Source organism: Astatotilapia calliptera, chromosome 2, assembly GCF_964374335.1.
Source record: "Astatotilapia calliptera chromosome 2, fAstCal68.1, whole genome shotgun sequence".
NCBI lineage: Eukaryota > Metazoa > Chordata > Actinopteri > Cichliformes > Cichlidae > Astatotilapia > Astatotilapia calliptera.
This window is the reverse complement of record NC_137423.1, coordinates 32772711-32786486: the sequence shown is the minus strand read 5'-3', so window position 1 is coordinate 32786486 and position 13776 is coordinate 32772711. Positions and strand designations below refer to the sequence as shown.

General features: G+C 40.5%; 1 protein-coding gene across 1 annotated transcript in view; it reads left to right on the top strand.

The window, feature by feature from the left end:
- Nucleotides 1-972: 972 nt before the first annotated feature.
- The window catches only part of tsc22d3 (TSC22 domain family, member 3), a 32366-nt gene continuing 19562 nt past the window's right edge, over nucleotides 973-13776 (top strand). Inside the window, exon 1 of the mRNA XM_026142935.2 lies at nucleotides 973-1792. Coding sequence (XP_025998720.2) covers nucleotides 1452-1792 — 341 coding nt within the window. The 5' untranslated portion in view covers nucleotides 973-1451. The remainder of the gene's footprint in view (nucleotides 1793-13776) is intronic.

Sequence of the window (13776 nt, the reverse complement as noted above, 5' to 3'; positions counted from 1 at the left end):
GCTGAGGTCAGAGCCTCAGCAGTACCATCTTCCCAGAGCGTCTGTTTTGGTTGTAACGACATTGCCCTGGTATTTACCAGGACTTGTGAAACATTAATCACGTGGACGAACACAGCACACGCTTTCCCAATCCAAAGCTGTTTGGGAAACAGAACTGGAAAATGACAAAATGCTATTTAAACATCGGGAGGCCCGATAAGATAATGTTTTTGTTCACTTTGCAAGAAAAAACATGCATTTTGTATTTCATGTGATTTTTTTTTTAATTTTTTTTTTTTATAGTGCATTTATATTCTGGCCATTAGTTTTCACGCTGACCGATGTTGCATAAGGCAGTTCACACAGGGCAGAAGTGAGTCACATCCAAACAACACGTACAATGAATAACATATAGACAACATATACACATTTTGCAGTCACACTTTTACTGAGTAATTTGCAGTTTCTAATTTTTGCTCTGTCTTTATTTGGACTGTGTCCTCTCTGCCTTATTTTTGTGTGTTCTCCACAAGGAAGTCCTGAAATTAGTGAAACTGCTTGAGAAACCTAATTTACAGAGACTTGTATAGTGGATAAAAGCTAATAAACACAGCACAATCAATGACGCATGTATAACACAGTTTTAGCAATTCAATGTCAATGTCTTCTCACATGTTATCATTGCTCTGTGTGTCTTCCTGCAGCCTCTCTCACTCAGCCAGTCCTTCGGCTGTCATAATGGCAGGGTGGAGCCGGTGAAACTGCACATGTCTCAAGCATGCTCTGCGGTGTCACCCCTCTCTGTTTCCCTTTCTTACTGTTGGTGCACGCATGGCTAAACTGAACGAGAAAAGAGGAGGGCCCAATAAATCACCAGCAATGCTTTTTACCAATCACAGGCTTTTCCCCACCCTGTTTGCCTTCATCGCTCCCTCCCTTCCTCCATGCTCCCTCCCTTCCTTCTTACTCCCTCCCTCTGTCTCTAAGCACGCCAACCACAGAAAAAAAAGTCCAGAGAAAAAACTGATAAGCAGCTTCTGGGTTTTGCTTTCAAGCGGACTCCTGCTGAACTGGTGTGAGTGAGTGTGTATGTGTGTGTGGTGCGTTCAGTCTTTTTCCTGCCACAGTAGCAACACATTGCAGCAGCGTCGGCCCCGAACAAAAGGCTAAATGCAGCAGAGCCACAGGAGGGGAACTCAGAGATAGAAGCAGGCAGAGTGGCCCAGCGTGAGTGCACTTCTCAGGGAGCAGCTCAACCTGCCATTTAGCCCTCCTGGCCCTGCAGTGGAGACAGGACGGTACACTAGACTGACCCAGGCTACCTGCCAGTGTCTCTGTCAGAGCTAAGGAACACACCCCTGTTGTGTCTTTCACTTTGTCTACTATTTATAAAGCTCAGTCTCTGTCATTTTCTGCTGAAATTTCTGCACCTGCCCTGGGCGACTTCCCTCTTCATCCAGCTGCACTCCAAGATGTCAGATGACGACTGCCTCTCGCCCATCGGCCTGGACTGTTGCAGTTGCTGTCTGGACCTGGCCAATGGCTGTGATGAATCCATATCCAGCAGCCCAGCTCAGGGCCTTTCTACTACAGGAGGCCTGCCAGCAAGCCCCACAAGCCCCACTGTAAATCACTTCCGCCAGCTCCGCAACCAGCTGATGTACCAGAACCTGAACACGGACAAACTGAACAACATCATGAGACAGGACTCCCTGGAGTCGGTTGTGAGAGACCCCTGTTTCCTGCTCAATGAGGGGATCTGCAACAGCAACATTGACCAGACCATGCTGTCTATATTGCTCTTCTTTCACAGGTAAGCTTGGCTGTCAGACAGGTACATTCTTATCTGGTTACTTCAAAGATCTTTCCTTTGAACTTAAGAATATTTTCATTTCTTTACCTCACTTAAGGTGTATTCAATACAAAGTCGCGATTTCACCTGTTGATCTGCATATTAAATCAAGTGAATCAAATGGTAAATGTAGTGTAATTAGGTTTCTTGGGTCTTCTGCATGTTTACAGTAATAGATTACTTACTGGAACTGGGACAATAATATGTGCACGTCCTCTTCAGCTTTAACACAGTGATGTTAAGGACTGAGGACAATTATTATTTATAGGACATAACTCTTATAAAGAAGTCTTGCAAGATTCATCACAATGGAAAAAAAGCTTTCAACTTCAAAACAACTCAATACTGTGTGGAGGGGAAAAAAGCCAGAGAAAAAAGGTAAACAAAATGTAATCTAAAAAGAATGCCTCGCAAATACACAAGGTTATTCTAAAACAGCAGTTTGTTGTCATATTGATTCAATTAAAATGATCTTTTATTGCTAGAGGTCAATTAAAACTGGCCTCGCTCCTACACTGTCTCTGCCAAATAGTGTTTATAAAACAGCATTTGGCAGCTCACGCCGCACTGTTTGCAAGGAAGAGAATGTCCTGTTACAATGTTGCTGCCAGTTGGATGGTTTGTTTGGCAGCTACTGTCAAATGACTTCAGCCTCAAATTAACAGCTACCATCTTTCCAGTTAGCTACAGTTTTACTGTTGCGGAAATACTGAACCTGAGCCAGCCATATGCGATTAAATACGGTGTATCTGAGTGTCTGATACATAAAATGTGTAGATCTATGGGGATTACCAGTGAAAGCTACAAGAATATGAACGTGTTATCACTTTAAGAGGCACCATTGATGTTCACTAAGTTATGTGAGCTATGTGTTTGTGGCGTATATGTCAGAGACATACCGGTGCACAGATGGAATCTTGATAAAGGTTGGTTCCACTTGTGAGAGTTCCTGTACTTTCTTGAAGTCACTCTTGCAGACTTTTACTTTTTAAAAACTTGCGAAAATGCTTTCTTGTTTGTTTTTTTTTAAACAACAATTATATTAAAAAAACAAAAACAAAAACAAACAAAGTTCCATTAAAACTGGAATTTTTGCAATTTAATAGAAGAAAAGAAGACAGAAAATGTTGCAGCTTCAACTTTCAAACTAAATACGTGAGGTAGAACTTTAAATGAAAATAAACCAATTCGTTTCATTTAAATGGGAAACACAAAAACTGGCATTTTGACTATATATGTAATATGACGGTCCTAATTAAGGTTGGCTGGAGTGATCACATTCAAGGTAATTATTGTTACGTATGCGATTACTTGTAGGTTTTATCTTATCAATAAAGTGTTCTGGCCAAGAAGCATTATCAGTACTTTATCAAATTTATCCAGAAGCTGGACTGGCACACAGTATCGAAATAAGCCTGTCTTTTTTTTTTCTTTCTTGTATGCTGGAAGGCAGTTCTTGTCCAGTGATGATTACAGTACAGACTGGGAGTTCAAAAGAAGTTAAACCATTCACTGTACACTGCAGCTGATCTGATAGCAGTGACGATTAGACATTTACAAGAAATATACAGATTTTGCAGGTGTTGGCTCTAAAAAAATAGAAACGGTAAGGCTGTGTCATGTAATATGAAGTGATTATGCAGCAGAGCAGAAAGTCTTCAGTCACCCTCATTTCTTTGTATCTTGCTTCCAAGGTGCCAGGCTTTGTTATAATATTTTTAAACTGGTCTTGAGTAACAGTTCTCGAGGCTTTCTGAAGGTGTTTCAAAACGTTTCTCTTTTTCGCTTATTTTCAGTAAAGTCCTTATACGTGGCCATTTTAAGCGATTTTTTTCCCCATCTTGTTTGTTAAACCATTTAGCGCGAATCATGAGCTATGAATCATTCGGGCATAAAAAAAGGGATCTCAAGGGATGAATCAGTGTTGTGTCTGTACATAACAGACAACTTAGAAAAGGAACTATTTTTAAAATGTATCTTTAGGCACTTCGTTACAGTCGGCCTGTTGCAAGAACAGACAATTTGTGGCCTTTTTTTAAAGTGATGAAAAATATGGGATCATCTTTACAGAGAACAGAAAGCTTTGAATGGCCTTTAAAAGTATTCCTGAATATTACTTAAAGAAATTGAAGAATAAAAGTAGCCACACCAAATATTCAAGTTTGTTAGAATTGTGCAAACTGTGTCTGCCTTTTGGACTGAACTAGCATGTGTATCAAATATAAACTATTTTGCAAATGTCCACTACGTCCGCTTTGTTTTTAATAACCACTGTGTAAATGCTTATTAATTCTGACACCTTTTTAGGAGACTCTGCTCCTGCTCTCTTTCTGTGGGACTTCTTTATTTATGAGAGCGAGGGTGTGCCATAATGATAGATGGAGACACACTGGTTTAAAGAGTACAGCCACACATGACGGCATTTCTAAAGAAGTTTGTGTTTATTCTATATTATACTTTCAACATTGCCTTAGAATACACTGATAGGTCAGATGAATTATGATTTGAAGCATTCATTGTTTATGAATCACACCTGGAATAATGCCTGCTGGCAGAGGTTTGTTAAAGGTGTTACACACGAGTTTTTTCTGGCTTTGTGTGACAGACTGATACAAAAAGCAACACTTTCACAGTTATACAACTTATTAGAATAACATAACATAAGTGCTGTTATTTATATAGCATTGCAGTATTGAAATCTGCTTATCTGTTTAGTTGTCTACACTTCAGATAAAGATCAACGATTTCTTTTAAGAGAAGATGACTGAGTTACAGGCAGCACTGACTTTCCCTGGTGTGGGGTAAATGTAAGTGCCAACGTTTTTGACATATTTTGGCTGTGAGACAAACTGTTCACCTGTGCCATTTGCCAGAACGACCATATGTCTGCCTGTGCCAGCTGACTGTTTGTCTGACGAACCCTCTTTGGCCTGAACACTTTGTTCCCAAACCCTTCCCTTCTCAAGAGAGAACCACAGACATGGATCATGTGGCTTTCATAGACTTCCTCGCAGGATTAAAACAGTGATTTCAAACCTTTGCAGGTTTTTTCATTCAAAAGGAAATAAGCAGTGTGTCATTCGTACATGTACTTGCTGAGCTGAGGTTTGCAGAAGTTCATGGATTTTTCAAGTATTCGCTTTGGGAAGGACTGGTGTCTGATTAAAGCCTGGCTCGAGTTTAGACGGTGACCTCACACTGGGTGGTCATTCTGCCCAGCAGCTATCATTCTCATTTGTCACTTGTTAACAGAATAAAATGTTCAGCATGGCCCGTGGAAGCACGACAGGACATCTCTTGGAGGCGACAGAAGACGTGTTATGTAAATGATTTAAGGGTTACGGAAATGTCCCGAGAGGAGAATTTTAAGTCACAAGTCTTATTTGGTGTTTGAGGAAGAGCCAGAAAGCCCCAAGGGGGGTGAGGTGGATCTGTGATATCCACAGGATAAAATGAGAGGAAATGCGCTGATTTATTTTAAGGCTTAGTGGGCTACAGTTGGCTGGAACGAGAAAGGCACTGTCGCACACCTTCAGCACTGCCAGTCAGTCAGTATTTAGCAGCTATTAAAAACCACTTGCCAGGGTGAAGGGGGGTGAAGAGCCTGCAGTGATGATACAAACGTTTATCGTAGGACATCAGGTCTGTGACTAGTCAGCTGTTAAGCCGTCAAAACAAGAGGGGGAGGTGAAAAGGGAAAAAAATGTGTCCAGGGAAAAAAATAGCAGGACAAAAGACTCACAGAGTGTCAGATAGTTGATTGTGGCCAAAGTACGGGGCTGACGGGGGGCCGGATTTGAAGACACAGACTATGAAGTGCTTTTATTAGGTAGAGCAAAGTTAGGCTGACTTTCTCAAGCCTTTTAGCTTTAAGGAGCAAAAACTTCTTGGAATCAAGGAGGTGCATGACTGTGTAGGGATGGGACATTCTTCATCTTCTTGTTCATGCCTGTTGACTGAAAAAAAGAGAGGACTTTTCCAGTCTGGTTGGAAAACACTGTGATTGCTTTGTCAGGCTGAAATGACCATCAGTCTTTATGACAGAGTTGTAGGTGAGGTTCACAGATTTTATGCTTGTACATAAAAAGGCAGGAAGATAAGATTACAAGATAAGTTTTACTCTCTGTTCTCGCTTTTCTGTTTATCCTTGAGACATCCTGTTGACCTTGTTATAAGTTTCTGACTTTGGCCTAAGATGACACTGGCAGTTGGCTTAAGTCCAGTTGACTGCTGAACCTAACCTAGCCCTCCTACAATGTGGAGTGGAGACGGCATCCAGCTGTGTCTGACACCCTGCTGATCATGAAAGCTCCAGTCTGTGATTCACATACAAACCACAAAGTAGCTTTGCTACAAGAACTTTTTTCTTTTTGATTTCAGGCCTATATTTACTTCTAAGATTTAATAACCTCAAAACCAAGGCATGCCTGGAGAGGCTTCTGCAGCCAAATAAAGGGTCCCATCACAGTCTGTAAAATTGCTGTTTTTCTACACAACACTGGATCGATTCTTATACATTTCAGCAGAATATGAAAATACATTTTCATTCATTTTAACTCCAAAACTGCATTTCGTCTCAGTGGTTGTTTAGTCTTGCAAGGAAAACAATATGCACTGGGACCATGCTCTGTTTTTATTGTGCTTCTTTAAAGACACGATTGAAATGTGATGTTTATGTCAGATCCATGACATACACATACATGACACAATAACTGTATAGAAACAACATAGGGAGGTGGGAGGAGAGGATGAGGTGCTGAATAACATTTAAACATCAAGACAAGTCAAATTATTTAATACAATTTCATCTGCAGGCTTTACAATAAAAGGATACCTTCTTATTTTAAACCCTGTGTGTTTAATTTTTTTCTGTAGATAATATTGTGGTGATGTAGAACCACACAGCTGAGTTAGCAATGTTGAGGATGTAGAATGGGGTAAAGAAAAAAAGTGTTTCTTCTCTTTTCTCTGTGGTGGTGTAGATAGTGCCATTTACCAGTTCACTATTAAATGGGGGGAAATTTAGAACCTAGAACACATGTTTGTCTTATAAATACTTACAAGCTGTAACAGGCCTCATGATCAGAGTGGAACAAGCTGCTGTAACAGTATTTAAAATCTAATTCTACATTTCTTTCACTGCTACAGAGAAATTCCATGAAGGTGTAGTAGACAGATAGATATGAAGTGTGTAAGGATTCATTGCTCATTTGCTTGAGATAACTGTCCCTGTATTACCCGCATTAAAGATTTGGTAATGACATTTGAAAAAAATCTAAATCTAGAGGTTTTTTCTGTATTTTTGCAACAAACCAAATCAATCACCAATCAAATCTCGAGCGAATGCAGGCTACAGAAGTGATGGCAGGGAGAGCTAAAGGAAAAGAAAGAGTCTGAAGTAGGTTGTCAGACAGGGATCTGGGACTAAGACAAAACATGGTTAGCTAAGAATAGCAGTGCTGTTGACATTTAGTGGATATAAGATATAGGCAGAGTGCAGCTGTCGTAGGAGAGGTAACACTGTTTTTCTATAGCTACAGGAAGTTATTAATAATTGAATGAAGTATAGGGAACTTTAAAAAAAACATGAGCAGTCTTTGTTTTACTATCGTTTTATGGGTTTCCTCTATAACATAGACTTTGACCACTTGTGTCTTGGAAGCAAAAAAGCAATTCTGGGAACATAAGGTGGAGATAGAATATTGGAAACCAGCAGATTTTCTCACACACATTGGTATAGATTTGGCTTGTATAAACCTGTGATTTATTTACTGAGGGACCAGGTTAGAGAGAAATGGACAATAATGGCTTTATAATGTACTTCTCGACCTACTACCTTACTGTGTTGTTACTACATGAATAGGCTGCCTTGGGTACTCTGCCAGAGAACGTCTGGAACCATCACTGAATGGTTTGTTTGCAAGTGTTTGTGCGTGTCTGCCCATATAAAATACATGACAATGCTCTATTACTGGACTAATCTGTCTGTTGTATTAAAAACGATAATCAAATTGCTAATCCTTGTGAAGACTGCACACAGTGAAGTGTGCATGCAATTCCCAAAATAGGCAGGCATACACACACGCGCGCTATAAATTCCATCATTGCCAACACTTTCAGCAGACAGAGATCAGTGTTTGTTAACTCAGAAATCCACAGACAAACCCTGCACCACAGGTTGATGCAACCTCTGCTGCGCGGGCCTTTCTTTACCAACACTGCTGTGGTTTCATTCAGTTGTCCTTAGCAACAATACAAACATAGGATGTGCATCAGATGTTTGTTATGATATCTTTCTGTTCATTGACTTTTGCTTGCTGCAAAAGCTTCTCTTAATGCAAAGAACCTGGAGACTGATATTGGAATAAATAAAAGGCGTTTAGTTTTTGTGTGAATAAATATGCTTCCTGTCAGTGAGGGTTTCTGAAGACTTTTTAACATTTTGCAAACAGGTGTCCTGAGGCTGCTGTCTAACTGATTGCTTCAGATTTTCCAGAGAACTGAGACACAAGGCACTCTAACAACACAAACACACCCACACATAAGCACCCTGGCAATGGAGGGCGCAAAGGTGACCCATAGCATTATCCACGTGCAGAATGCAGCACACTGAGATGACCCATAGCATTATGCTGCTGGGTGACACATCACCACAGCAAAATCCAGCTAAGCTTCTTTGTCCTGTGTGTCACCGAGTGTAGATACAACATGTACCAGATATTGGATTAGAAATCTATAAGTAACGCCTACTGTCATCTGAGACAGATCAGATCAAGATCAGTGACTATACTGAGCAAGTTTCAAGTCTGTGTCAGGCTCTGAGCATTCTGATGTAACACAAATGAAAAGAATGAAAAAGCAATTTTAAAATGACAGCACAAGCTTCATTAGTTATGAAATGCCTGTCAGTGATGTAAGCTGTCACCAGATGTGATTTACTGCGTAAAACCACTGGAATTGTTCTTTGACTTGCTTAGATCATGATCGCAGTGATGTTGCAGTTATAAATCACCAACTATCCAATATCCAAGGACCAAATATATAGACAGTGTTTTGTTTTCATTTAAAAAAATATGTGTAATTAATGCCTGGAAGCTTAGCATCGCCACATTAATATGATTTAAAAACATATTCCTAGGTATTTTGGGGAAGACAGAGAGCAACCACAGGAATCGATGCCCTTTCATAGTGACTATTAACAGGAAGAATTTAAAAACAGTACCACCCATCCATTAAAGTTGTTTCTTCAATCATTCTTGAGTTTGTGCAGCTGTCTTTGTTGATGCCTGTTTTATTTGATGTGTCTCTTCCCTCTTTATTCTTGTTTATTCCCTTTGTCATTTTCTTCATTCTTTCATTCCTCATCTTAGTTACTCCAGATAGCAGTTATAGGAATTACATAAGTGTGCCGGAAGATGGGTGGGGTGTGTGTGGAGTGACCATGGCTTGCACTCCGTGCCTTATCTGCTTGGACCATGACTATGGCGCCTAATTAGATAATAAGGAAGCCTGTCAACACTTGCCATCACACACTCACACACACAAGGTTCTGCACTTAAGTGTGAGTCACAGTATCGCAGACAGTCAATATAATAATTATACAATTTAAGTAGACATTAAACTGTAATATAGCTTGTATAATGATCGATAGCCAGGGTGCACTGTGATTCAAAAACATCTTTTGGTACAGCGAGTTAGTAAAGGAACAGAATATAGATATTAGCAGTGTAATGTAGATAAAGGGAAGCTGAAATGAAGGCGTTGGTAGAGTTGTGCTCTCCACACCATTCAGGCTGAGCGAAACAAGCTGCTGGCTGGGGGGGGGGGGGTGGTAAAATTTTCATTCTGCCCTATTTTCATTAGCATGGGAATCCCAGTCTCTTTCTAATCTCTGCATGAAAAGTGAGACTGTGGGAACCCACCCTGCTTCTGAGGGCCAAGTTTGAAAGAAAGATCAGTAGAAACAAATGGTGTGTCTGAAATTCAAGGGGAACTTGCAGTTTTGCTGTCCTCTGTATTATATGTCTATGTGTGTGTGTGTGTAAAAGGCAAAAGAACATCTTTATGCATCCAAATTGAAAAAAAAAATTGGCCTTTGTAAGTTCTCGTGAAATTTCACATTTTTCACATTTTGGTCTGGAAAAGTTAGAAGGTGTGTAATACGCTGGCTTTAATTGGGATTCATTCAAATGTTACATCGATTGGTTTCTCCATGCATAGCTGTTCCATAATCTTACATGTTTGTATCTAACACTGACGCAGTGTGGGATACCACAACAGTTGGCTACACAATGCAGCCCAACAGTGCTTATCTTATTTTCTCTGGGTACTGTTCACATGCAGGTTGAGTACATGATGTTCCCTGACTGCTTTCACACACACACACACACACACACACACACACACACACACACACACACACACACACACACACACACACACACACACACACACATAGATACATATAGTCACAATTGCACAGGAAAAAGACTGAAAAGCAGTAAAATTAAGAATCACCTAAGACCTTACCTTTTCTGACCTTGAAGGAAACACAACTGTGTACAGCCTAACAAAAACACACATGCACACCCCTAGACACACACTTACACAAGCCTTTTAAAATGTCTTTAAGCCTGCAAGGCATGGAGGTAGCATCAAACAAAGTTAAACAAGGGTGTTGCCACAGCCCAATGCTGAGAACTGTTCTTAAAGACTCTAGGAAAACAGTTTCTTCTCTGAACCTCAGCAGGTCGTAAAGCCCTTCCTTCCAGGACGCAGGAAAGGTTAGAGCACCAAGACCAATCACATGTTCTATTTTTGAAGTAACTGGACATTGGGAGTTTGGCAACAGACGGTGTTTTCCTTTTCTGACTACACTTTGGTGCTCTCTAGTAAACATTTTGGAGTCCTCGGGGTGGAGGTGTAATTTAAAATCCCTGCATTTTCCCAGCATTTCTCCCCCTGTCATGCAAATGGTAAAACAGCAGCGTCTGTGTTATGAAGAAGCATGAAAGAAACTCATTTTGGTCAAAGAACTTACAGCAAACCGTTATGCAACACAAAGTTGAGTAATTATTATGTTGTTTTGCACATTAAAATTTTTTTTAATTGAATATATGTGTGAAATTGGTTTATATGAGCATCTCCAACATCTGCTACCCATCACACCTAAGTGGTGCTTTAACATTTAGTTTAATTAATGCTTTATAAAGTATTTCCCTAATTTTGAGTACATCACCACAACGGCTTTTACCTTATATGTTGGAGCTCATGTCTTACTGTAATTGCATCATTAATTTTAGTCCTGGGCAGCATGGCGGTTGGCACATCACCTCACACCAAGAAGGCCCTGGGTTTGATTACACTGGCTGGCTGGGGGCCTGAGTCAGTTTGGGTATTCTCCAGGTACTCTGGCTTTCTCCCACAGTCCAAACACATCCACATTAAGTTAACCAGTGACTCCAATTGGCTGTAGGTGTGTGAGTGGTTGGCTGTCTCTCTGTGTTAGCTGATATTAGCGCCAGCCCTCCATGACCCTGAATTTGATAAGGAGAAGAAAATAGAAAAATGGAAATTGAGTCTTTGCATGGCAATGAGATGATAACAAAAAAAGCCCTGGACACTTCATATAGCTGTCTACAGCTATCAAGATAGAAACTGAATGGAGAACATGGTGGGCAACATGCACCTGAAGTAGTGCAATACATTTTCTTCAACAAATAACATTCAAGTAATTCAATTCTATAAATGAACCAGAAACAAAAGCATACAGTGGCAGAAAATTCAATTTAATGTAACTGAAACTGATTAAAGTTTAAAGCATACATTCTTAAAACAATGCTGGTGAATTTACATGAAACATCAACTCTGACTGTAATATAATAAATATGGTTTCCTGTTTGTACTGGTGCCTCAAAATTCCCAAAGACTCTTTGACTTCAGGGCTTTTTACATAAGTGAACACGGGCTTTGTGAAAAAGGAAAATCGAGTGGGCAAAAGAAACAAGGAAGCCTGAAGTGAAAAATAGAATTAACCAAACTGGCAAAGAAAAATGATGCACTGGAAACTTTGTAAAGTACCATTTTTTTTTCCTGTGGTGACAGCACACAGGGACTCACAGCCTATGACAAAACAAAGCTGATGAAGTACAACCCAGCCGTGGCTTTTGAAATCTAGTCACTTCTCCTCACTAGAACTTTGACTGGGAAAAAAAGAAAGTTATACTGCACTGAGGATTAGTTTGGGCCTTCTGAAAGACAACATTGGTGGAATAAAAAGAAAAAAAAGTTGGACCTGTTCTGCCAAGCACTTTCTCTCTCTCTCATTGTGCCTTGCTGGCAGTCAAGAGGCTGTGAGTGAGCAAAGAGAAAAAATGAACGTATGTGCCAAGTTTCAGTAAGTCTGTGATTGTTGCTGGCTGCTCCCCAGCAGAGGGAGAAAGAGAAGGAAGCGAGAGAGAGAAAGACTGAGAGTGAGTCCCAAATGAGCTACAGTAACAAGATGCATCCTGTCCAAGACCTCTTTTCTTTTTCTTTGTGCCACGGTGTTTTAAATGAGGCAGTTGTAACATAAGAGCAGTTTAGACCGGTTGTATCTAACTTAGCCTTGTTCCTCCTTCCCCTGTCATATTACTGTGCCATCACAAGGGGCATTTAGCACCAGTGACATTAAATGAACTCCTTCTGCATTCCTTCCAGTATGGAGTCATGGAGACCAGTGAGTCACAGACTCATCATTATGTTTGCATGCTGTGTTGTTTACACAATCTGGGATTAGGCTAAACAGCACATGTTACATGTTTTCAGCTGTTTTCTGGAAAACATGTACTGTAGCTGTCTCGTAAGCAGAGCGATAGAACTGTGACTTAAGAAAAACAGTGTGGGACTGGAAGGAACGTTAATGAATGAAAGAGTTTGTCCTCTCTACCCTTTCTTCATCTCGCCCTTGCAATTATCTCTCATTTTCATGTGCTAGTGCACGCCACACACACTCAGATTCCATCCAGACTGCCATCCGTATCCCTGACGCAAGTCTTTCAGGGGCCTGCAGTGTGTACAAAGACTTATTTATTTCCATCCAGAATGCAAGGTGTCATGTCAGGGGAAGTGGAACCTGCACCGTATTTGATGGAGAGAGAAATACTTAAGGTCACGACCTTACTTGTGAGTCTACGGTGTGGAAGTTGGTGAGGGTCAGGAGGTTTTCTTGTGTGAAAATCAATGTTCTTTGCTGTGAAAATGCTTGAGCCAAACAGGAAAACTGACGGTTTGCTCAATCTTCCTTCTCACGTGTCAAGTCACAGCTGTGTGTTAAGCAAAGCAAGTCTAAAAGGGTCTACAAGTCTACAAGTCCAGTTGCATTTGCAGACGTGGATAACCAGAGGAACTGAAAGCAGCAGCAGCAAAACCCTTGTCTAAACCTTAGCAGGCATCAGTTACAACATGTATGCACTCATTAAGTGACGCATAGCATGAAATGCAGGGTTCCGAAATGGCACCAGGACTGTTCAGCAACTGTGCTCCAAAAAGGCACACAGACATCCCAGCAACCCTCTGATAACCTCTGATGAGGCTAAAGACTAAAGGATCTTGTGTATCCTTTGTTGTATTTTCCAACTGACTGCATAGAATAAACATCAGCTGACATTAAAATGAAGAAAATCAGCAATTTCAACTGAGCGTGACTCAGTGGCCTGCCTGAATAATTGTTATATATATATATATCTAATATATACTGCAGGAGTTGGTTAGAAATGATAGTGTCGTGTGTCTTTTTCCATCTCTCACTTCCACACGTTTGCTCATTCTGACCTTCATGTTTTTATTGATCCATCATCCTTGGCTTGCTTAGCATAGTCTAGCATTTACTTTGCTGCTCGGTACTCACATGCCAGTTCATAGCAGGGACACCATATACATACAAGAAGCTCTTACAAGTCTTTCAT